General features: G+C 35.5%; 1 protein-coding gene across 4 annotated transcripts in view; it reads right to left on the reverse strand.

The window, feature by feature from the left end:
- Positions 1-1,165: 1,165 nt before the first annotated feature.
- The window catches only part of RPGR (retinitis pigmentosa GTPase regulator), a 62,197-nt gene continuing 39,153 nt past the window's right edge, over positions 1,166-24,209 (reverse strand). For 3 of the 4 annotated variants that reach the window (XM_072956684.1, XM_072956683.1, XM_072956681.1), the window contains 4 exons: positions 20,877-21,023; positions 19,377-19,434; positions 17,985-18,076; positions 9,528-10,011 (listed from right to left, as the gene is read on the reverse strand). In XM_072956684.1, coding sequence (XP_072812785.1) covers positions 9,805-10,011; positions 17,985-18,076; positions 19,377-19,434; positions 20,877-21,023 — 504 coding nt within the window. In that variant the 3' untranslated portion in view covers positions 9,528-9,804. Of the gene's footprint in view, positions 1,335-9,527; positions 10,012-17,984; positions 18,077-19,376; positions 19,435-20,876; positions 21,024-24,209 lie in introns of those variants that run through there. The other variant, XM_072956682.1, reaches the window with a different exon arrangement.

A 24,209-nucleotide genomic window follows, 5' to 3' on the forward strand; every position in this document is an offset into this window, starting at 1 on the left:
AACATTTGTTTAAGGAATTAAAGCAAACTATGTTTAATAAATTAGTAGAAAATATGGTAATGAGCCAACAAACAGGGAATCTTAATGGAGAAATAAAAATCATAAAAAAGAACCAAACGAGAATTCTAGAGTTGAAAAGTACAATACCTAATGTGAAAAATGTTAAAGGCTGTTTAAAATATCAGTTTGGTCAATTTCTTTTAAGTTCTATTTTTTGGCAGGTAGAGAGGATAAATTACTAGTCTTTTCCTACTAAAACAAAAGCTATTTCTAAAAGGCAGTGAAAATTATTTTCAAATGTTGCTTATGTTTCTACTTTCTTGTTTCCTGAAAAGTTCTGAGGTGGTTAATAACTAATTGTTGAAATATTAAAACAATTTGCCAACTCCATTGAGCCTTACACAGATATAATAAGAACTTTTCCTGCAGTAGTTTTTGGGAGATCAGATTTTTGCCCCAAGATTTAGAGGGTTTGCCTGGCTATTTTATCATTGATAAAATCATTTATATTATTTTCAGAAACTTGGACATGACAGGTAGTTGCTCAAAGGAAAGTGTACTGTGCTTGTATTATAAAGTCAGATTCCTTCAGTTTCTTCAGCTATGCTTAAATCCACATAGTTCAGAGGGAGGGTTCATGTCTCTCTGTGTTATCTGGGTTTCTATTTCTCTTCAACCTTGGCCATTTCAATGCCTGAAAGGCCTCCTTTTAATGTCTCTTACGGTTTATGAAATGTCACATTTCTTCCAACTTCTCAGTTTTCTCTCTTACGATCATTCTCCTCAGTATTGGACATCAATTCTGAGGAGAGTGCTCTGCTAGGCCTCCTTCTGCGAGTGCAAAATCTACAGCATGGGGAATTTTTGGGCACAAGTGACATACAGGCTTGCAAACACACTCACTGCCCAGCTCACACTGATTTGATCAGTTTACCCATACTTCTTCCTCCTTTTCTTATTGCTTTACTCACACACTGCCTGAGTCCTGTGTCTTATATTTCAATCCTTGATGGAAGTAAACTTTGCTGGTGTTCTAAATAAACAAATCCTGCCACTAAGAAGTCATAACCCTACAATGTAGTTCTGACACTGACCTCATGCTGAAGACTGAGGTGTGGTCTTTTGGAGTGCTTTCTCTTCTGACACCTGAAAATACTTACTTTGATGTATTTGTGGCTGGAGTAAATCCTTTATTAATGATTGTGAAAGATGGCCAAAACACTATCCAATTATGTTACTCTAGTCAGCTTTTCAGGAAGGAGGAGGCATAAAATCCCTTGTAAGCCATCTCTTCTTGGAAACAAAACTTGCTTTCAAATCAATGCAAATGCAGTCTGTTACAAACATAGGAAACAGACAAAATGTATTGATTATTCCATTTGTTTGATGTTCAGGCCCTTCTATGAAAATAGGGGGTAAATTTCTGTCTCAGTAGATCATAGACATTTTCTATTTTTGTTTCTTCCTCTTTCTACATCTTCCCACACATACAAATGCTGCTGCAATCACTACCAAAGCCAAAGAATCACTTTTCTGGTACTTAAGTGGAGAATGAAGAATGGGATAAGGTTACACTCCATGTGTGTACTCTTCTTGGAGTACCTCTGTGATGCTCACCACACTGACTACATCCAATTTATCATATGCACTAAGATACATGGTACACGTTATAGACATGGAGAATATTTTTATATACTGTAACAATGAATGTGTAATGAGTGAAATTTTCTTTAATCCACACGACTGTCTGTGTGAGAGGTAGGAAGGGAGGAAACACATCTATGTGGCTCTTCACTGAATACTCTGGAGAGGAACAGAGGTGAAAAATAAACCCTGGAGGACGAGACCATTCACTGCGATACAAGGGAAATAATCAGGGGTGATGTCAGCAGGTCCTTGTGATTAAAAGCAAGAATTGGGGGGGGGGAGGCCTCCAAAGTCCAAATTAAACTCTTTTATGTATTTTCCAGTATTCTTAGTAACACACAACTATGCTTTGGAAACTTGGCTTTTTATGCTGTTGAAAATGTCTTAGAAAGAGTTTTAAATTTTAAAAAGTATAAAGTATTCCATGGTCCTTCACTCTTAGTTGTGAAAGTACATGGATATGCCCTCCATTGGCACATGGAGTAAGTATATTCAATTGTGTTGAGCCCTTGTTTTCCTAGGCTCACAATTAGCCTACACTTTTCAATTTTCCTCGCAGTAAGTTGGGCCTTTGCCAGTGAACGCCAGTGGAATGTGGACATAAGTGATATATACAACTTCCAGGTCTGGAGGATGCCAAGACTCCAAGGAATACTAAAGCCACCAAATGGTAAGAGACAAGGTTCCTAAACTACTGTGTGGGGCAAGGTCATGTACATACCATTTGTGTATTTTGACAAAACCAAGAAATAAACACTCAGCATTAACTCAGATTTGGAGAGTCTTTGTTACAAAAGTTAAACTACCTAGACTAATACAACTAGTATCTTTCAGAGAAAACAATGTGGAAATTTCTTCTATTATAATAGTTTGCTTGTGATAGGTAACATTCTGAAGTTTTGTAGTAATTTGTCAGTTCAAATCAATTATTCTCCACTTGCTATTATATCACAATTACCTTAGAAGCCATTTTAAAAGCCATGTCCAGCCCTAGCCTTGACCTAGTTAATCAGAACCAGGTAGGTTATAGGCAGTGATACCTGAAAACCTTCCCTGCGTTTTGCATATACCCTTAGTTAAGAACCACTACTTTAAGATAACCCAAATTTTACCTTTAGATCAAAGGTTAGATTTTCAAGTCTCATTATTTTAAGTCCATATAATTTACCTGACTAAATTGGGTTTTTTAAAAAAGTATATTCTGATTATATTTTTTAATCATTTAATTTTTACTGGGTGGACAATTTTTATAATGTATAGTTTAAGGCAGTATCACCAAAATCAGGATACATAACAATTCCATCACTCCAAAAACACTGTCTCATACTATCACTTTGTAGTTATACCCTCCTCCTACCTCCATCCATTGCAATCACCCAAGGTCAGCAGAAGGAAGGAAATAATAAAGATCAGAGAGGAAATAAATAAAATAGATACTAAAAACAATATAAAAGATCATCAATATGTCAAAGAGCTGGTTTTTCTGAGAAGATAAACAAAATTGACAAACCTCTAGCCAGGCTCACCAAGAAGAAAAGAGAGAGGATCCAAATAAAATAAGAAATGAAAGAGGAGAAATAACAACCAACACCACAGAAATAAAAAACCAATCATAAGAGAATACTGTGAACAGTTATATGCCAACAAATGGACAACTCAGAAGAAATGAACAAGTTTCTAGAAACATACAGCCTTCCAAAACTGAGTCAAGAAGAAACAGATAATTTGAACAGACCAATAGATCACTAGAAGTGAAACAGAATCTGTAATAAATTCCCTGCAAATAGAAGTCCCAGAACTGGATACCAAATATACAAAGAACAACTTATACCTATGTTTCTTAAACTATTCTAAAAGATTGAGGAGGGAACACTCCCAAATTCATTCTAGGAAGCCACCATCATCCTGATACCAAAATCAGATAAAGACACTACAAAAAAGAAAATTACAGGCCAATAACTTCGATGAACACAGATGCAAAAATACTCAACAAAATATCAGCAAACCAAATCCAAGAATACAAAAAAAAGGATCATACACCATGATCAAGTTGGATTAATCCCAAGGTCACAAGGATAGTTCAATATATGCAAATCAATCAATGTGATATGCTATATTAACAAAAGAAAAGACAAAAGCCACATGATCATCTCAATAGATGCAGAAAAAGCATTTGATAAAATTCAACATCCATTCATTATTAAAAAAAATCTCACCAGAGTGGGTATAGAGGTAACACATCTCAACATAATAAAAGCATTTATGGCAAACCCGCAGCCAACATAATACTCAATGGTGAAAAGCTGAAAGCCTTCCTGCTAAATTCAGGAACAAGACAAGGATGCCCACTCTCACCACTTCTATTCAACATAGTATTGGAAGTCCTAGCCACAACAATCAAACAAGAAAGAAATAAAAGATATCCAAATTGGAAGGGACCTGGTGAAACTGTCATTATCTACAGATGATACAATACTTTATATAGAGAACCCTAAAGACTCCACACAAAAATGATTAGAACTAATAAATGAATTCAGCAAGGTAGCAGGATACAAGATTAACAAACAGAAACCTGTTGCATTTCTTTACACTAACAATGAAATATCAGAAAATGAAAGTAAAAAAAAATTCCTTATAAAATCACATCAAAAAATAAAACACTTAGGAATAAACCTGACCAAGGAGGTGAAAGACTTATATGCTGAAAACTATAAAACACTGATATAGGAAACTGAAGATGATTCAAAGAAATGGAAAGATATCCTATGCTCTTGGATTGGAAGAATTAACATTGTTTAAATGGCCATACTACCCAAAGCAATCTACAGATTTATTGTGATCCCTATCAAATTATCCAGAACATTTTTCACAGAGCAAGAACAAATAATCCTTCAGATGGAATCACAAAAGACCCAGAATTACAAAAGCAATACTGAAGAAAAAGAACAAAGCTAGAGGCATAACCCTTCCAGACTTCAGATAATACTACAAAGCTACAGTAATCAAAACAGTATGGTATTGGCACACACGTGTGCGTGTGGGTGCACACACACACACACAGATAGACAGATCAGTGGAACAGAATACAGAGCCCAGAAATAACCCACATGCTTATGGTCAATTAAGCTATGATAAAGGAGGCAAGAATATACAATGGAGAAGAGACAGTCTCTTCAACAATTGGTTCTGGGAAAGCTAGACAGCTACATGTTAATCAATGAAATTAGAACACTGCATCACATCATATACAAAAGTAAACTCAAAATGGTTTGAAGACCTAAATATAAGACATGACACCATAAAACTCCTAGAAGAGAACATGGATAAAACATTTTAGGACATAAATCATAGCAATATTTTTTTAGATCAGTGCCCCAAGGCAAAAGAAATAAAAGCAAAAATAAACAAATGGGACCTAATAAAACCTTAAAGCTTTTGTACAGCAAAGGAAATCATCAACAAAATGAAAAGAGAACCTACAGAATGGGAGAAAATATTTGCAAACAATGCAACCAACAAAAGGTTAATATCCAAAATATACAAACAGCTCATATAACTCAGTATCCAAAAAACAATCTAATAAAAAAAATGAGCAGGAGAACTAAACAGACATTTCTCCAAGAAGATATATTGATGGCCAACAGGCACATGAAAAGATGCTCAATATGGTTAATTATTAGAGAAATGTAAATCAAAACCACAATGAGGTATCACCTCACATCAGAGTGGCTATCATCAAAAAATATACAAATAATAAATGCTGGAGAGGGTGTGGAGGAGAGGGACCCCCCACACACACACTGTTGGTGGGAATGTAAATTGGTGCAGTCACTATGGAGAACAGTAAGGAGGTCCCTTAAAAAACTAAGATACAGCTACTATATGACCCAGCAATCCCATTCCTTGGCATGTATCTGGAAAAGATACACATACACCAATGTTCATAGCAGAACTATTTACAATAGCCAACACATGGAAACAACACAAGTGCCTATCAACAGATGATTGGTTTAAAAAGCAATAACCACATGCAATGGAATATTACTCAGCCATGAAAAAGAATGAAATACTGCCATTTCAGCAACTTGGATGGACCTAAAGAATATCATACTAAGTGAAGTCATACAGAGAGACACAAATACTTTATATCACTTATATGTGGAATCTACAAAATAATACAAATGAACCTATATACAAAACAGAAACACTCAGACATAGAAAACAAACTTATGGTTACCACAGGGGAAAGGGAGGAGGGGAAGGATAAACTAACTAAGAGATTTACTATACAGCACAGGGAACTCTATTCAATATCTTGTAATTCTGAACAAATTACTTGTAAAGATTGCTTCTGAGAAACTTCAAAAGGTTTTCTAGAATATATAAAATTTTTTTTCACCTTGGTGATAGATGTTTACCACTGAACCACATAAGATTTTTTTTAAAATAAAAATGTATGCCTGTACATTGCTTAAAGTTAGATCAGCTCTCTAGTCCACTGCTGACCTTACCTTTAAGACATCTCATCTGTCATAATATACATATTATACATACCAGATGAAAATGAAAGCAAGTGGAACTATTTGGGAATATAGCTTGGCCTGGTCAGATAAGATTTCCTGTTGTAGTTTGGTAAATAATTTTAGGGTTAATATAACATTTCCTGACATTTCAGTGATTAGGATTGTGTATTAACATTGTGCCAAAGTCGCCATCCATCACAATTGTTGGAGTGACTGCTTACTAAGCCTGTTTGTGTTTTGTCTCTTAACTTTCAAGTGGCTTCTTCCAGCAGAAACATCTTAGTTCATTCTCTTCAATACAGTTGTACTCCATTATCCCCTCCCAACTCTCCACACTCCCAAGAAGGCTTAGTATGCATGTGTATGCAACAACAAAAATTACCTTCTTGGTAGAATGATCACTTTTCTAATTAATTCTTTAACTCTCATTGCCTGCTTAAATCTGAGGTCAAACTAGGGAAGATTACAATTGAGATCAATTCAGGGCCTAAGTAATTTTTTCAACATATTCTCCTTGTAAACAATTTTCTCTTGCCAAAATAATGTACTCTGTTTAAAACAGAGGTCACACAAGTTACTCTCTTTGGGCCAAATAGGGCCTGCAGCTAGGGTTTGGCTGTTTATATGCATGCATGAATGCCTGCACACGTACACGAATGAGTTGTCTATGTAAAAACCCAAATGTACAGCTTCTTTTTAAAATGGCTGAGGGTCTGGCAATATTGGGCCCAGTACTGAGAAACAGCAGTTACCAGCTAGAACAGACAGGCAGCAGCTTCAATATGATTATCTGTTTAGCCTGTGAAAACACTTCAGTTATGTGATCTCTGGTTTAAAGGCACTTTGTTTGTTCAATTTAATCAAATATCATCCTCATTTCTGAGATGAAGACTTTCCAACCTTCTGATTTATCTCCTCTTTTCGCTTATTGATTTATTATTCTTACAAGGTAAAAAAAAAAGTAAAGTGCATTTTAAAGTTCTGTCTAAAAAGATACTCTAAGCTTTTTAAAGAACTTACTATCAGCTGAAAAATCTTTAAACCATGTGCTCTGGCAAAAGGAAATTTTAAGGATGGAAATATTTTCCATTTTGGTAGCCTCACAACATCCAAGCAGGCAGAAAACTGTTTAATTGAAGTTCAGGAGCATGATAAAGAAATCAGCCTGGTTTTATCCTCAAATAATTATTCAGAGTCTCATCTCTACTCATCTCATTCTACTGTCACTTGGGTCTCCCATGGGTAGAGGTCTGTGATAATAACTTTGGCTTCATTCTGAATTCCTAACCCCCAGTACCTCAGAACTTGGAAACTGGGCCTTTAAGGAAGTAATCAAGTTAAAATGAGGCTATTACAATGGTCTCTAAGCCAACATGACTGGTGCCATTTTAAAAAGGGGAAATTTGGAAATGGAGATAAACATGCACAGAAGATAATGTGAAGATACAAAAGAAGAATGTCATGTGAGGACACAGGATTGGAGTGATATATCTACAAGTCAAAGAATGCCTGAAGCCACTAGAAGTTAGAGAGGCACGGAATGTCTCTAGTGCCTTCAGAGGGAGCATAGCCTTGCCAAGACCTTGATTTCAGACTTCTGGCCTCCAGAACTGAGACAATAAATTTCTATTGTTTTTAAGTCACTGTTTATGGTAGTTTGTTACAGAAGCTCTGGGAGTTGCCATCGAGAGGCCCTTTCTCAGAATAAAACTGATACTGGTTTCTATTGCTGCATAACAAATCACCATAAACGTAGTGGATTAAAACTACATATATTTATTATCTCATAGTTTTCATGGGTCAGCAGCCTGGGTACTGCTTAGCTAGGTCCTCTGCTCAGGGCCTCACAAAGCTGCAGTCAGGGTATCAGCCAGGGCTGTGGTCTAATCTGAGGACTGGGTTCCTCTTCCAGGCTCATTGGTTGTTGGCAGAATTCAGTACCTTGCAATTGCAGGATCGAGGCCTTCAGAGTCTAGAAGTCTCTCACCCTGGCACATGGCCCTCTTCATAATGTGGCAGTTTGCTTTTTCATGGCCAGTAGGAGAGCATCTCTATTGCTTTGAATTGCTGACTTCTTCCACTTCAGGTATCTAGAGCTTTTTTGAAAGGGCTCACCTGATTAGGTCAGGTCCACCTAACTTAAAGTTAACTTTATATAAATTTATAAAATTATATCTGCAAAATATTTCACTTTTTCCATGTAATATAATATAAGCAATGGAGTGATATCTCATAATATTCACTGCCCTCCCCTACACAGTCAATGGGAAGGTACTATTCAGGGCAAGCACACCAGCAGGTAGGTACCTTGGCGGCCATCTTAGAATCCTGCCTATCACAACTGGGATGTCTTAGCACTATTTGTGAGTTTCACTTCCACTTGGTTCCTACAGCTTATATTTTGGCAAAGTACTTTTACAATACTGTACCAGTACTATAGTGGCAATGGTAAATTTTTAAATTAAATTTACCTTTAATAAAATTAGAATTCCACTAAATGTAATATTTACATAGGAGACTGTTTTGTAAGATTTCAAAATCACATCTACTCTACACTCTTACAGTCCTTGTGAATGAAAAACAAAGATGGGGCTTTTTTCCTTTTCTTTGTTTAAATTGGGCAATGGTCATTGTGACTGAATAAGAAAATGTTGCAGTCAGAGCTAGAATGGGAAAAATGAAGGTAGTTTGCTCCATTAAGTAAGTAGCACCTGTGAGCATAGGAAAGCAACATTTCTATCAGGTCAGACTCCACAGCTTTACCCTTCCTATTCCTTGTGGCAGAGCACCGTGGCATGGAGCCAACCTTGGTAACCACTGTCAATGCTAGAGACAGATGAAAGGAGCAAGCCTGGCTGTGTCTGGTTCCCCTATGGTGGCGCTCTGTGGCATGGTCTAACAGTGCAGATTATACCACATAATCTACAATGTTTTCATGTCAGATCACCTCTCTAAAGGGAGAAGCCGGAAGCAAAGAAATTTCAACAGTTTCTCCACAAGGATGTACTGTTTATACAGTTGCCCTGATATTTTTTTTACTCAGAGGTAAATGCACTATGCATCTTTCAGTATTTTAAAATTAGATTTTTTTGCCCTCATTTTACCAACTGATAACTCTAAGTACCTGCAAATTTTATTCATATTCACCCATTCAAATAGGGTGAATATGAATAAATAAATATATCTGGTTTAATAAACCAGATATAGTTTATTAAAATATGTTCATTAAAAACAATTTTGACTCAGTTTTTGAGAATTGCAAATATGTTAAAAATTGTCACAGTGTCATAAGATTGCAAATATTGCCTTATGAAATTATAAAGAAGTAGAATTGTTTAGTAAAAACTATGAAGTATCTTAACTTTCACATATAAAAATATATTTTATATCACAACACTGACCAGTTAAAGCCACAACACTTGAAGGAGAGTTTGAGATACACATATTTTGAAACTGCTTGTCAAAAATATCGGCATTTAAATAAATATCAAAACTGGTCGTACTATTCAAACCAAATAAAACATATTATTAAGTTATATCTTTAAAAGTTTATCAGAAACTTTCCTTTAGAACGCAAATGTTGTTTTCAAGTATAAATTACGTGTTTGGTGACCATGAAAACGTAACTATATATTCATAGTATTGTACAAGATTTTGACCTTCTCTCCGTATTTGGGGGTGAGGTGTCCTGATGATTTTGCCCCATGTCGTTCTGGTTAGCATCTTTCTTATTGGCTTTAAAAGCTATTTGATCTCCTATTGGTTTTATCTCTGGAAGCGGGTCATTATTACTCTGCATACTTTTCTGACTTGTCAATGACATCCTTTTAAGGAGGAAAATCTAGGAAAAAATGCACAAAAAGAATTCATTTCAGTAAGTGAAATATTCACTTAATAGTATTTAGGGGGTATAATTTTCAACAAGTCTTAACATATTTCATCACATCTTTACGGGACACCACAATGGTACATTCTCAACCTCCACCAGCCTTTTTTCTTTTACCAATCACAATCATGACTCTTCCCTAAAATAAGACCTTTCTGGGTTTACCCTTCAACACTATCAGCGCTTTGGTAATATGTTATTCTTTTTATTCAAAGAACAAATTTAGTATTTTACTTTGTTTTGCTACAAGAGGAAAAAAGATGAAAACCAGGATATTATAGAGGAGGACATACATCTACATTCCTGAAGATCACAACTCTGGCAAAATGTTAGTGCTGCTGAATGATGGCAGTGGGAGCCCCAGGGGTCTGAGTAGGCAGTTGGATATATGGATCTGCTCCTCAGGGGAGGCCAGGGCTGTGGACAGGCAGAGTGCAGGTAATAGCTGAAGAGATGAAAGTAGACCCCATAACCCAGGGATTCCAGGTGGGCAGAAGAGAGAGCAGTAAAAAAGAGAGTGAGGAAAAGCCAAGTGTGAAAGGAAGAGAGCCAGAACTGGGGACTGAGCTTTGTAGGAACAAAATCAGGAAAAACAGGCAGCTCAGAAGTCAGGGGAGGAAGACATCAAGAAGAAAGTGGCCTACAAGACATATGCAGGAGACATCAAGGAAGACGGTAACTAAAAAGTTCCAAGTGATTTGAGCCCTTTGAGGATTTAGCCACACAGAAAACAAGACTTCTAAAGAGTGACAATCCAAATAATGGTTTTGACAAGATTCCAAAAACAAAAACAGCTGAGGACTTGGCTCCTTCAGAAATTGAAATGGTGCTACTAATAATAACTTACCTTTAGCCTTAAAGAATGGAGGAATTAGAGTGAAAAGTTTTAACCCAAAAAGTCAGTGTCTAGAAAAAGAGTCTATGAACTAAAATGGAAGAACTTCTGTTCCTGCTATTGTGGAGGAATACACATCTTGAAAAATTCTGCCATTACAAAATTCCAAGAGATGCTTAAGGAAGTATACAAAAGAGAATTTTATAATGTGTAGCTAAGCTCACATAAAATGAAAGGAAATTCTTGTAGGCCAAAAAATGAAGAGGGAGCAGGAAGCCTCAGAGATGAGTTGAGTATTGAAATGGCATATACTGATCTTATAACTTCAAGTCTTGGATTTTAACAGATTTGACCTCACAAAATATGGAAAATTAGAACTGAGACCCTTCCCTACATAAAGTAGGTAACCTCTAGGGACTAGGCCTTTAATGTAAGTCCACCTACAAACATTGAGAGATAACAAAATAACATGTCTCTCTCAGCCTAACAATGTTTTCCTAATATGAGCCTGGGGTTCACATCTACATTACTGGTGTGTGTGTGAAACCCTTAACTGAGACATTAAATGAAAGTGGTCCTGGAATGCTAACAGCCAGAGGAGCTAACAGAGACTAATACAAATTCTCTATGGATGAATTTACCCTAATCTAAGCTTTAAAGAATTTCCACAAAAAGTCCTGGTTCAACATGAACTCACAATCCAAATTCCAAAACACAGAAGGAAACAAGACACTGTTAGCAAGTCAGACAAAGCAACAAACAGATTTAGGCTCTGAAGGATGTCTGACATTGGAATAACTAAATACAGAATATAAAATAAGTATGCTTAAATTATTTAAAGGACTAGAATAAAAACAATGAGCATAAAACAAGATACTAGTTTTTAAAAGATCAGACTGATTTGAAAAAGAATCAAAATAGAATTTTACTTCAAAATGTGAAAAATATAATAACTGAAATTATTAGAGATTAGTCTCAGCTGAAAAGATACTATGAAACGGACAAGCTCTGAAATTCCCCCAAATATCACTTAGACATAGAAAATATGAATATTTAAAAGACACACACAACAGAATGAAAAGTTTGATTATACTGGAGTTTGAAAGAAGAGAGAGGAAATACTCAAAAATGGATGAGAATTTTCATAAAATGATGAATGATATGAATTCTCAGATTCAAGAGTCATAATGGATTAGAAGAAAGTTAAAATTAAAAAAACTCACACCTAGGTATCTCATAGTGAAATGAAGCACATCGAAGACAAACAAACAATGTAAAAAGCATCCAGAGAGAAATGACAGTTTATATGCTAAGTTACCAGCAATTATACTAAAGCAAATTTCTTAATAGCAACAATGGGAACAGATCCTAAAAGAAAGTAGCTGTCAACCAGCCATACTATCATTAATTTTCAAGTGAATAGAAACTGAAAAAGTTAACTAAGGAAGAAATTTATGACAGTAACTACCAAAGGATTTCTTCAGGAACAATAAAAAGCATTCCAGAAAGGACATCTAAGATATGAAAAGAACAGTAAATAAAGAAAGTGGTATAACAAATAATGATACTGGATTGATGAGGCTAAAAAAATTTTAAATACTTGATACAATAACATGTAAAATGAGAAGTGATGATAGGAGAGAAAACCCTTCTAAGATCCTGGTATTATCTGGGAAAAAGAATACTAATTAACTTTAGACTTTAGGTATACATGTGCTCCTGGAGAATGTCATTCTAAGTGAAGTAAGCCAGAAAGTGAAAGAAAAATACCATATGAGATCGCTAATATGTGGAATCAAAAACACAAAAACAAAAAACAAAGCATAAATACAAAACAGAAACAGACTCATAGACATAAAATACAAACTTGTGGTTCCCAAGGGGGTGGAGAGTGGGAAGGGATAGACGGGATTTCAAAATTGTAGAATAGATAAACAAGATTATACTGCATAGCACAGGGAAAAACACACACAAGATCTTATGGTAGCTCACAGAGGAACAAATGTGACAATGAATATATATATGTTCATGTATAACTGAAAAATTGTGCTCTACATTGGAATTTGACACAACATTGTAAAATGATTATAAATCAATAAAAAATGTTAAAAAATAAAACACAAGTAAAAATGAAAGAATGAAAACTAGTACAGCTGTATCAATATCAGATAAAATAAACTAGCATTTTTAAGAGACAAAGAAGAATACTACCAACAGTAAGATGATAACTTAAACCTAATGGAATCAATAATCAAATTAAATATAAATGGTCTAAATGCTCCAATTAAAAGGCAGATATTTTCAGATTAGATAAAAAAGCAACATCCATTTACATGCTGCCTAAATCAAGTGAACTTCAAATGTAAAATCATAAATGGGTTAAAAGTAAAAGAATATTAAAAGATGATAACTCTCATCAAAAGAAAGCTAGAGTGGTTATATTAATATCAGGTCAAGTAGATTTTAGAGTAAAGAATATTATTGGGGATAAAGAAGGTCATTTCATAATGATGAAGGGGTTAATTAATTAAGAGGATATAACAAATCCTAAACATTACAGAACCAAATAACAGCTTTAAGATACATAAAGCAAAAATTAATAGCAGTACAAGGAGAAACAGACAATTCTACAATTATAGTCAGGGATTTTAATACTCTTCTTTCAATAACAGATAAAACAAGCAGACAGAAAATTAGAAAGGATAGAGAATACCTGAAGAACACTGTTAACTAACCTGATCTAATTGACATTGATAGGACACTCTACCCAACAACAGTAGCTTCTCAAACTTGTTCTCAAAAGAACATTTACCAAGATAGACCTGATTCTGAGCCATAAAACATGTCTCAATAAATTTAAAAGGAATCAAGTCATACTAAGTATGTTCTCTAATCACAATGTGATTAAATTAGAAATTAATAACATAAAGATCACTTGAAAAACTCCTAAACATGTTAAACGGGGGAAATTAAATAACCCATGAGTCAAAGAAATCAAAGGGGAAATGATAAAGTATTTTGAACTGAATGAAGATAAAAACAACATATCAAGTACTTCAGGGGAAATTTATAGCACAAAAAGCCTATTATCAGTGACCTAAACTTCCATGGTAAGGAAAATTCAACAAAATGTTGCTAAAGGAACTTTGAGAAGACATCAATAAATAAATAAAGAGAAATTTCATGTTCATGAATTATGAGACTTAGTATGTTAATTCTTCCCAAATTCATATGTAGAGTCAAAACAATCCCCAAACAGAATCCCAGCAGGCATTTCTTTCCCAATAATTGACAAACTGATTGTAAAAATTCACATGGAAATACAAAGGGTCTAGTATAGTCAAAATAAGTCTGAAAAGGAGCAAAGTTGATTAACAGTTCCTGATTTCAAGACTTATAAGCTTCAGTAATCAAGACAGTGTGGTACTGGCACAAGATAAACAGATCGAAGGAACAGAATAGAGTCCAGAAACAGGCTCACATAAAAAAAAATCAATTTATTTCTGGCAAAGGTATGAAGACAATATAGTAGAGAAAATATAGCCTTTTTATTTCAACAAATGGTGCTAGAACAATTGGATGTCCATATGCAAAAATAATTTCAATCCACACCCTTACCATATAAGAAATTAACTCAAAATGGAATACTACTCAGCAATATAAAGGAATGAATTGCTGATACATGCATGGATGAATCTCAGAACAGTTACGCTGAGTGAAGGAAGACAAACCAAGAAAAAAAGAGTACACAGTATAGGATTTCATTTACATAAAAATCTAGAACATGTAAAATGTAGGATGACAGAAAACAGATCAGTGATTTGCTGAGTATGGCAGGGGGCTGGGGGTGTAGACAGGGATCACAAAGAGCCACAAAGAACCTCCTGCTGATAACGGCACTTTTCACTCTCTTGATCGTGCTTGATTATGCTTTCACAAGTGTATATTTATGTCAAAACTAATCAAATTATGTACTTTAAATATGTATAGTTCATTTCAATTATATCTCAATAAAGCTATTTTTAAAAATGCAGGGGAGCAATTATTGGGTAGGTCTGAAAGAGGCTGTCTCAGGTTTTAAGCCTGGGAAAAACTGACAGTAACAGGAGACCATATACCATATACCATATACCATATACCATACCTCAGAATTCCCTCACTATAGAGGAAAGCCAACTGTGTACCTGAGGCAAACGTGCTGAGTTGTTCTCCCGTGGTGAACAAAGCGTAGCATCAGAGAGAAGGCAGTTTCCAGGAAAGGCAAGAATCCACAGGCATAATTTTTCGTGGAGAAATTCTCACTTCAGTCTCATATTTATGGTAGTGGCAATGAATAAGAAATCTACTGACTGTGAACTGGCATGGGGAACTATCTAGGAATCTGCCATGTTCTAGCTAGTTTCTGAGGGATGGCACTGGATTTTTAACATCTGCGACCGTAGCATTCAGCCTTGTGCCTGGCACATAAGAGGCACCCAGTAAATATATACTAAATAAATACATGAAAAAATTAATTCCATGATGGGAAATTATTTTTAATATCTGAAAAACTTACTGCTTTTTTCATTAGCTTACTTAGGTGGAAATTAAGCCAACAGCACATTTTCCTTAGTGGCTAACTGTGGATCCAAATTTGCTACAGCTTGGAAAAGCAATATTTGGTAATTTCCAGATATAGCAGTCATTAAAAGATCTCTGCTGATGATTAAAATCATGGGTCCTAACTTGGCTATCTGAAACAAAAATCATCCAAACAAAATTCAAAGGTGAATTCTGTCTTGTAGACACCAAGAGTGTAATTTTTTCTTTTCTTTTTTTGAAGATTATCTTTGGAGTGACTATCTAATTAAGGGATGGAATGCAAAGTTTCAAACATGTTTATTTTGATATGAGTTAATGCATCATTTATTTTCCAAGATTTAAAAATAGTTTGATTTGTTTGGCTTAGATGGTGTAAATAGGTTAGGGATATTGTAGATTAAAACACATCATGTGGGAATGACTGAAGAAAACCTCATCCAAATCATCTATTTCCTATTTAAAATATGCAGAATAACAGACTATTCTTTAAGTAGGAAATATATTATTACTGCTTGACTTTCTAAATATAATTTTCATAACTTTTTGTTTCTTTCCTTTAACCAAGGAAATGTATACTTACTGAAACTAATTTTTCCATTAGGTATAAATGAGAATTTAAGCAGAATCAAAGTTTAAGACCAAATTCTTCAGCCTGGCACTCTGTATCCTGGCCCAACCTCACCTTTGTGCCATGGACTTGTAGGGCTCCCTGCTTGGCCTGCTGCCACAGGTGTGTGCCACCTGACTCCCACACAGCATTCTTTCCCTGGCTCAGCCCTCCCCTGTCCTGTGCATCCAAATCTACCACCTAAGGACAATGCTGAAGACTGGAGAACCTAAAAAGTTCCTGAAACTTGATCACGTATTCTAGAATATGCATTTTGGTCAGAGGTGTACTTCAACTATTTTTCCTGCTGCTTCACTTCACTTTTCCTCTTCCTGAGGTTCTTATGTCTCCTGACTCCTTTTCTTTTCAACCCTCTCCCACATATTTAACTTTCTTTTCCAGAGTCTTTCCCTGAGCTCTCATAATTAGAAAAAAGTTTTCACAGGAACGCTATGAGTAGAGTAAAATATCTGTTAAATGTTCTGCTCTACTTGACAGAGAATATAAAATGTTCCTAAACTTTGATGAAATGTTTTGGTGTTATATGTTATAATTCTAAGAATAATAATAATTCTGAAGTGTCCTTTGAGCAAGTCACAGATATCTTTTGGGTATGGTAATCTAAACTTACAATTTTATAAAGGTAAAATGGTCATGAAGTAATTTTTAGTAAAAGATAACAATACAGAGATTTGGGCTAAAAGAACTTTTGAAATTTCTGAAGTAATTCTGAAAGGAATTTCAGAGTGGCATACACCCAAAGACAGGCTGTTTGCTACTCTAAAGGCGGCTCCTGGTTTTACCTTCATCCTTTCCTTTTTTTTTTTTAACCTCCTTACATTTTACAATTCGTTGTCAACCAAAAATATTTATGGAGCATTTACCATGTACCAGGAACTGTGCTAAGTGCTAAGGACACACTGGAAAGCAAAACAGAAAATAGTTTCTGTCCCCATGGAACAGAAGGCCAATGGGGAGACAGAGAAATAAAGTAAATAAAAATACAAATGACTATGTGTTTATAAATTGTGATAAATAAGTGGAAGGAGAGGGGAGGGCATAGCTCAGTGGTAGAGTGCATGCTTACCATGTATGAGGTCCTGGTTCAATCCCCAGTACCGCCACTTAATAAACAAACAAACAAACAAACCTAATTACCTCCCCCCTCATGCAAAAAAGAAAAAAAGGATAAGAAAAGGGTATTATGTGAGAGAATAATAATGGGACATAATAATTTATATAAGTGCAGCTGTTCACAAAAGGTCTCTGTGTGGAAATGACATTTAAGCTGAGACCTAAAGTTGAATAGGAATTAACAAAGTCGTTCATTTTCCTTCTCTTTCATGTTTCCTCCTAACACTTCCACCTGGAAATTTGATTTCATGATTAAATACAGTTCTTCTGCAAGTGGGAAGAGTAACTTACTTCCAAGAAGAAGAAATGTATCCATCAGACTTTTAACAACTCCAAAACAGGTATTAGTCAGGAGAGACTGGAGTAGCATGTTGTAATGTTTTCTAAGCACAATCATCTTTATTTTTTTCATTCATCCTATGTTTTGGCTTTGCCTTACTCACTTCTAGATTCTCAGGATATTATACTGTTATAATTTAAGCAATAGAGTTCTTTTACATACCTTTTATTGTATGATGAATCAGCATGGATGGGGTGATTGAAAGGAACACGCTATTACATTTTGGCAGAGCAACCTAACTCCTAATCTAAAGTCTAGTAAGTAAATATGCACATTAAAATGTGAAACATCACCTGAAATTCTTTGTATGTTCCTGGGCCATAAAAACTCATATTACAGGAGTTAAATTATGTATATCACTATACAAAAAGTAGAAGAAGCAATTCAATACTTTGGCCTTAACACTAAAATGAAACATTCATTTCACTTACCTTCTTTGATTTGTTTATGTCTTTACTTGGTGTTGATTCGCTATCTTCCAGGATTTCTGAAGAACTGCTCTGTGCACGATCACGCATATTTCCTACAATAGGATATATTTAGAAATATTCTTTCTAACTAATGAGAAAAAGAAAAGTCCTGACTCTTTCAGTGAAACGCTGTCAACCCTGAATTATGCGATAACACTGAAGAGTAGTGAACAAGGTCCACTGCGTATTTCCTGAAAAGTTGAGGCAAAAATCCCATAATGACAACAATATTATAAATATTTAGATGCCCAGTACCCAAATAGAGCAAAGGTAACAGTAAATGTTTTGGAAGACTTCTTTAAAATATAAATTACCTTTTTTAAAAATTAACCTAGTTGTAATGAAATTATCTGTACCCAAATGGACATGCTATTTTTTGGTGTTTCAAATTAATCCACATGTAATATAGTTGACTAATGATCTCTAAAATATACCCATGAAGCATATACATTCTTCTAATTTCATATTATCAATGACTTAAATCTTATATTTAATTTCTTTTTAACAGGCTATATATGCTAAGAATAGTTAGAGATGGCAAATATTTTAACATTTTCTTTAAAATATTTTGAAACTTACTACTCTTTCTGCAGAAGTTAGAAGGAAAAAAGTATTAGGGGAACTACTTCTTCTGCTTAAGTTCAGATCAGATATCCACTACTATGGCTATCTTGTTATTTGTAATGAGAACACAGCAAAAGGCACACTGTGATGTGATGGTGTGGAAACATAATACAGGGGTCGTACAGCAAAAACAATGATGATTTGGGTGTAGAAACTGTAGGATTCAAAGGCAATCACAATCTCCTCTGTTTTGTGGCACCTGTTCTCTGACATCAAGAGCAAGGCTTAGGAAAGGACTCCTCTGAAATGTCTGTGGTGAGATCAGAGACTCAGGTCTGGGCGCTGGGGGAAATAACTGGATGGCATGCTGTGGCTACAGGCCATCCTGGACATTGGCGATGGGGACTGGCAGTGCTCACCAGACATACAAATTGAGATCTAGGACAAAAGCCCAACTTAATAATACTGATTGAAAAGGAAAAAAAAGTAGTAAAAACGTTGTTCTAAACCACTTAACACTGACACATGAGCAGCCATGAGTGATGCGAATATTTTTACGTGAAGAAGCTGTGGTGGTTATCAATGAGAACACATAAGCCTGTGCCACATATCTCATAGCTTATTATGATGGTCACATGACAATAAAGTATAAAATAGAATTCATGTGTGTAAGCTATACTCAGTTACAGCACATATATGTAGATATATATCTATATGTACATATGGATACAGTATGCCATGTATCTAGCCTTTTTAAAAGTATGCTTTTGAAGTCAAATATGCTCACACCTTTTGGATTTTCATTGTATTCATGAATGGCCCGTTCCTCTTGTTTGGCTTTTTTGTCCTATAAACAATAAGAAACAATATAATAAAAAACATATCTGTGCCGGGCTAGAAAACCAAGTCTTGGTTTTAAGCAGGGTTCTAGAGTTGGCCTCTAGCTAACAACATAAACATGTGACAGTTACTTCTCTTTGCCGGACTCTTGCCTTAGATGCTGAGTGATTGGTAATGTCCCTCTTAGCTTAAAATTGCATGATTAGCAAAAATTATATATTCAAGAATTCTACTCAGAGAGGATTCAGCAACATTAATTGTTGTATGAATTAGCTCAACATTTTATAATCAAATTGGAGTTTAATGAGTTCTATGCTAATTTAGGGACCACCCTAACTGGAACTTATAAATGTTCCTTATAAAACAGAATGTTTCTCTCCCTCTGAAAGAAAACAGTAACTGCTAAGACATGTTTTTTTCTCAGTGAGAGAAAGGAGTCTTGGAAAAAGAAGGAATCAAGGAAGAGAATGAACTCTGTAGCACAATACCATTTCATAAATTAAAAATACATAGACATGTAACAACAATACATGTTTTACAAGTACACATTCAAATAAAAGGACAAGCATGTGTCAATGGTTTCTACGTTAGGGAAAAGGGGAATGGGGCTCAAAGGGAGTCAATTTAAATAAAGAGAGAAGAGCCTCACACAGACCAGTGATGATGATGTTTCATCAATGAGAAGGCATGATTAACTCAGGGCTCTTTGCAAGAGGTCCAAAAAAATGAAAATGAAGATGAATCAATGCAGTATCATTCAGGTTGGGTTTCTGAATTCCATACCTCCAAAATGAATCTGGACTAGCGCTAGCAAATGAAGGATTTCAAACCTACCAACTGTCTCCTAGCAGGGTCACTCTTAGGCAAAACTGCCAAATGGAAGAGATGTTCTTGGCATCCCTAGCTCCACTTTCAGGATGACTTTCTCTTCCTCAGGGATGCCTCCTCCCATTCCTCCTATAAATACTTTCTTCTAGAACACATCTGTGCAAAACTGATCACAACCTCAAACACTGCTATGAGCAGCTTTCATTTGTCCATATGCATGTAAATATACACACATATGCCTGCAAACACACCTCATTTCTGCTATCAGTACAGGGCTGCTAACATTGTAATTTTATCATTTCAAGCACCCACTGCTGATCTTGGTTTATTTCTCAACAGTGTACTATACTGGCCCATAACAACTGACTTCCACTCATGTGAGGAACAGAAAGCTACCAACAAGTGTGGAAAGAATGCTAGAAAAAAAGGGGTGCCTGATCCATAAATTCATCAAAGCTTTTCCTCTAGCACATGGACAAGGTTATTCATAGAAGTATTTCTGTTTTCCAAGGAAGTTGGAATCTGCCCTCTGCAGAAACCAGGGGACCCATATGCTTTCTCTTAGGCAGGATCTCAGGATTTAAGCATGTATCTTCATATCTTTTCAACGACTGTCAATACCTTTTTAACTGAGATGTCAGTGGTTTTACTATGGTCATCTGCAGGAGCACTCTTATTGCCACCTGGAGCTTTCTTTCTGCCTTCTAGATATTCCTCAATATCCTTATTCACATCTTCTAGTTCTTCATCTTCTGAAAATTCATGATCCTGTGACAAATTTGATAATCAGGGAAGAGTTAAAATATTTTTTTAAAAAAACCCCAGAGATTTGATATTGCTGTCACAAATAATTTATAGCATCTCAAAGAACACATAGACTATGAATTCAAATATTAAAGTCAAGAACTAAAATACTGCATAATCCATGCTGCATGTCATTACTACCTCACCAAGGATTTCATGCATGTTGCTCTATTTCAACATTTTCAATGACTAGGGTTCCCAAAGTTCTTTTAGCACCTATTGTAAGGTTAAAATGAAAAAGAAAAATGCTTTCTGGGCTGTCTCATAAGGATGCTTTTAAATATTAGAGAAGTTAAAAAGCTTTCTACCTACTGTAGCATTATAACATAATCATCTCTATATGTTATGTTCATTTTCCAAAACATAGTGATTTAAAATCACTTCAGAAGTATAATTCACCAATATTCACAAGAGAGAGGTAACTATAATTACTTACATTCTGGGAAAAAGATAAAGCAGTTTAAGTAGGCAGTTTAAGTGGTTTGCTCTTGGTTATTTAAAGCAGATGGAAAACCAAACAGAGGCAGAATTTAGTCCATCTGGCTCCTGTCCAGCTAATCCAAACTATGGAACAGCTTGTATATAAATTTGATAGGTAAATCATGTAATGCATATTAATTACTAATGCTTATTAGGCAAAAATATTAGTTTTATTCTTTATTCTACACTGAGGGTTTTTTTTCCCTGCCATTTCATGTTTTGGGTGGAATAATGATTATTTTTTGTCATACTAGACTCCTTATTGGATATTTTTTCCTATACTTTTCATTTATACATTTCACTAAAGGCATAACGACCCCTAAAATAGATGACACAGTAAGTAATCTGTGCCATTCACTCCTTTGAAGAAAGTTTTTATAAAGTTCACCTTGGCCATACTTGCCTGAGACCATATATACCCTGTATGTCCCTTCAACACTGTAAGTAACTTCTCATGGTCAGCTTCCTACTGGCCACTGGGCTAAGGATAAGGCTGACACCCAACAGAATCTTTTCTGGGTGGTTTGAAAAGAACGCCTCTAATAATTAACTCACCTTTTCTTTTTCTGGCAAAAATACAAAATATGAGAGTTCAGGCTAGGGAGAGAATGTAATTATATTTCACACCTTGTAAGAGATATAAGTGGCATCCTCAGGCCAGTAGCACTAAGGGTATGGCCTAATAGCATTCCACTGAGGACAAGCAATCCAGAAGTGAAGCCTTCAGATTTAAAAAAGAATTTCAGAAGTTACTCTGGGAGGGCTTAACTTAGGTTCAAGGTCTTGAGGCAGTGCACTTGGGAGGGGAACACAGGAGAGGGGAACAGAGTACTGGGGTAGGGAGGTATATTAAAGGATGTGCTACACGTTTAGGTTGGGTAGGGTTAACGACAAGGTAGCTACCATTTACCAAGAACATCTAAAGCTTTTTCTTTTCTTCTGCATGATTTCCCCTCTAAGTGACTTATATATTATGGCTAGCCAGATGCACATTACAGGTAGCTAAAATGATCGGAGATCACTTTACTTTGGAGGGGAATGGGAAGCAAGATTACTAGATTTAAGACTTAGGCCTGATAAACAGATGTATTCATAAATGTGCATATATGATGGCCAACTAGAAAGAACAGAGCTCCTGAGACAGAGAATTTCAGATTGCCCATTTATCCCCCAGAGGGTGGGTCAGTGAGCTGTTTTCTATCAAAGTCATTACCTGGAGAGTTTGACTAATCTAGGACCTGGGTCAACTCCAATTGTGCCAGTTTACTAAGGTATTAATGTAACCATAGGATATCATGCTATTACAAAAAGAAACATGGAGCTTTACCTTATTTTAGAAATATGCAAAGCACTCATCCCTTTTATAATGAACTAGTTTTACTCATTAACCTTATATAAATGTATAACAATGAACCTTTGGAACTATACCATTTTCTAAGTTTGAGGATACTCTTGGAAAATGGCACTTACAGTAGAAATCACATCATCAATTGTAGCACTTGGCACTAAATTAAGCACACATAAATTAATCTATATACATCTGGACAACTACTTTAAGTCACATATAGCACTTACCTTCAAACTGAAACAGTTTAGGAGAGATTGGCAGAATACTGTCATTTTATAAAAAGAAAGGTTAAAGTTTAAATATATTCTTGTCACCAGAACTTCCTAGGTCTGGATGTTGACTGTATGGGTGTGTTCAGTTTGTGGAGAATACACTGAGCTATACATGTATGAGATCTATATTTGCCTGTGTATTAACTTCAAAAGCACGTTTAAGTTAAAAAAGGACAATAAAGCATAAAATTTTGTGCTACAATTCTGGATTCATGGCATGCCTCAATGTCATACAGGACAGAAATGTTTTCCAAATAGGTTAATGGAGCATAAAACTTTATATCTAAGTTATGTCAGGTAGGAAAGTGTATATTCTAAAAATCTCAGTTTGAAGGTTTTTTTTTTTTTTAGGACAAGAAGAGCTGACATATAAGTTCATGTTTTAGCTACTCTAGAAATCACTGAGGCAGCAGGAGAGAGTAGGAAGGGCATTAAACACAAAGACCTGAACACTATTTTCTAAGCTTTGCTCCACTACTCTTGGCCTGAGCAAGGCACCTACTTAATGTGCTTTACAGTCTATCTGTAAACTGGAAAAATGACATTAGCAACACCTACCTGGGAGGGATTGTATCAACATGAAAAACATTGTTTACAGAGAAAATAACATGAGCAAATAATAAGTATTTGTATATAAATAGAAGTGATTTTATAAAGGCCACTCTATAAAAAGTAAGATAGAATCCCTAGTGTGCATTGAGGCTGTCAAAAAACAAGCTTGGACACTTTTTGCCGTAATGTCCCAGATCTTACCACTAGAAAATAGTTCATTTAAAGTATACACTTCTTTGCTCTATCCTCTTATACACATCCCGTATTCTCTGCCAGAGGCCGGCAGCCAGCGGAAGAGAGGAAAGAAGGCAGATGCCTGTTAGGAGCAGGCCCTGGATGGCAGGAAGTGGGGGGCGGTGCTCAGCTGGGCTGCAGGCCAGTGTTGCCACAGGACACGATGCTCCCAGACCCTCAGATTTTCCAAAAGTCCAAGAAACTTTTTTTAAATGTAAAGTCTCCTAATATTTCAATGTTGACAACTGATTCAAATGTTTAAAA

Source organism: Vicugna pacos, chromosome X (genome assembly GCF_048564905.1).
Source record: "Vicugna pacos chromosome X, VicPac4, whole genome shotgun sequence".
NCBI lineage: Eukaryota > Metazoa > Chordata > Mammalia > Artiodactyla > Camelidae > Vicugna > Vicugna pacos.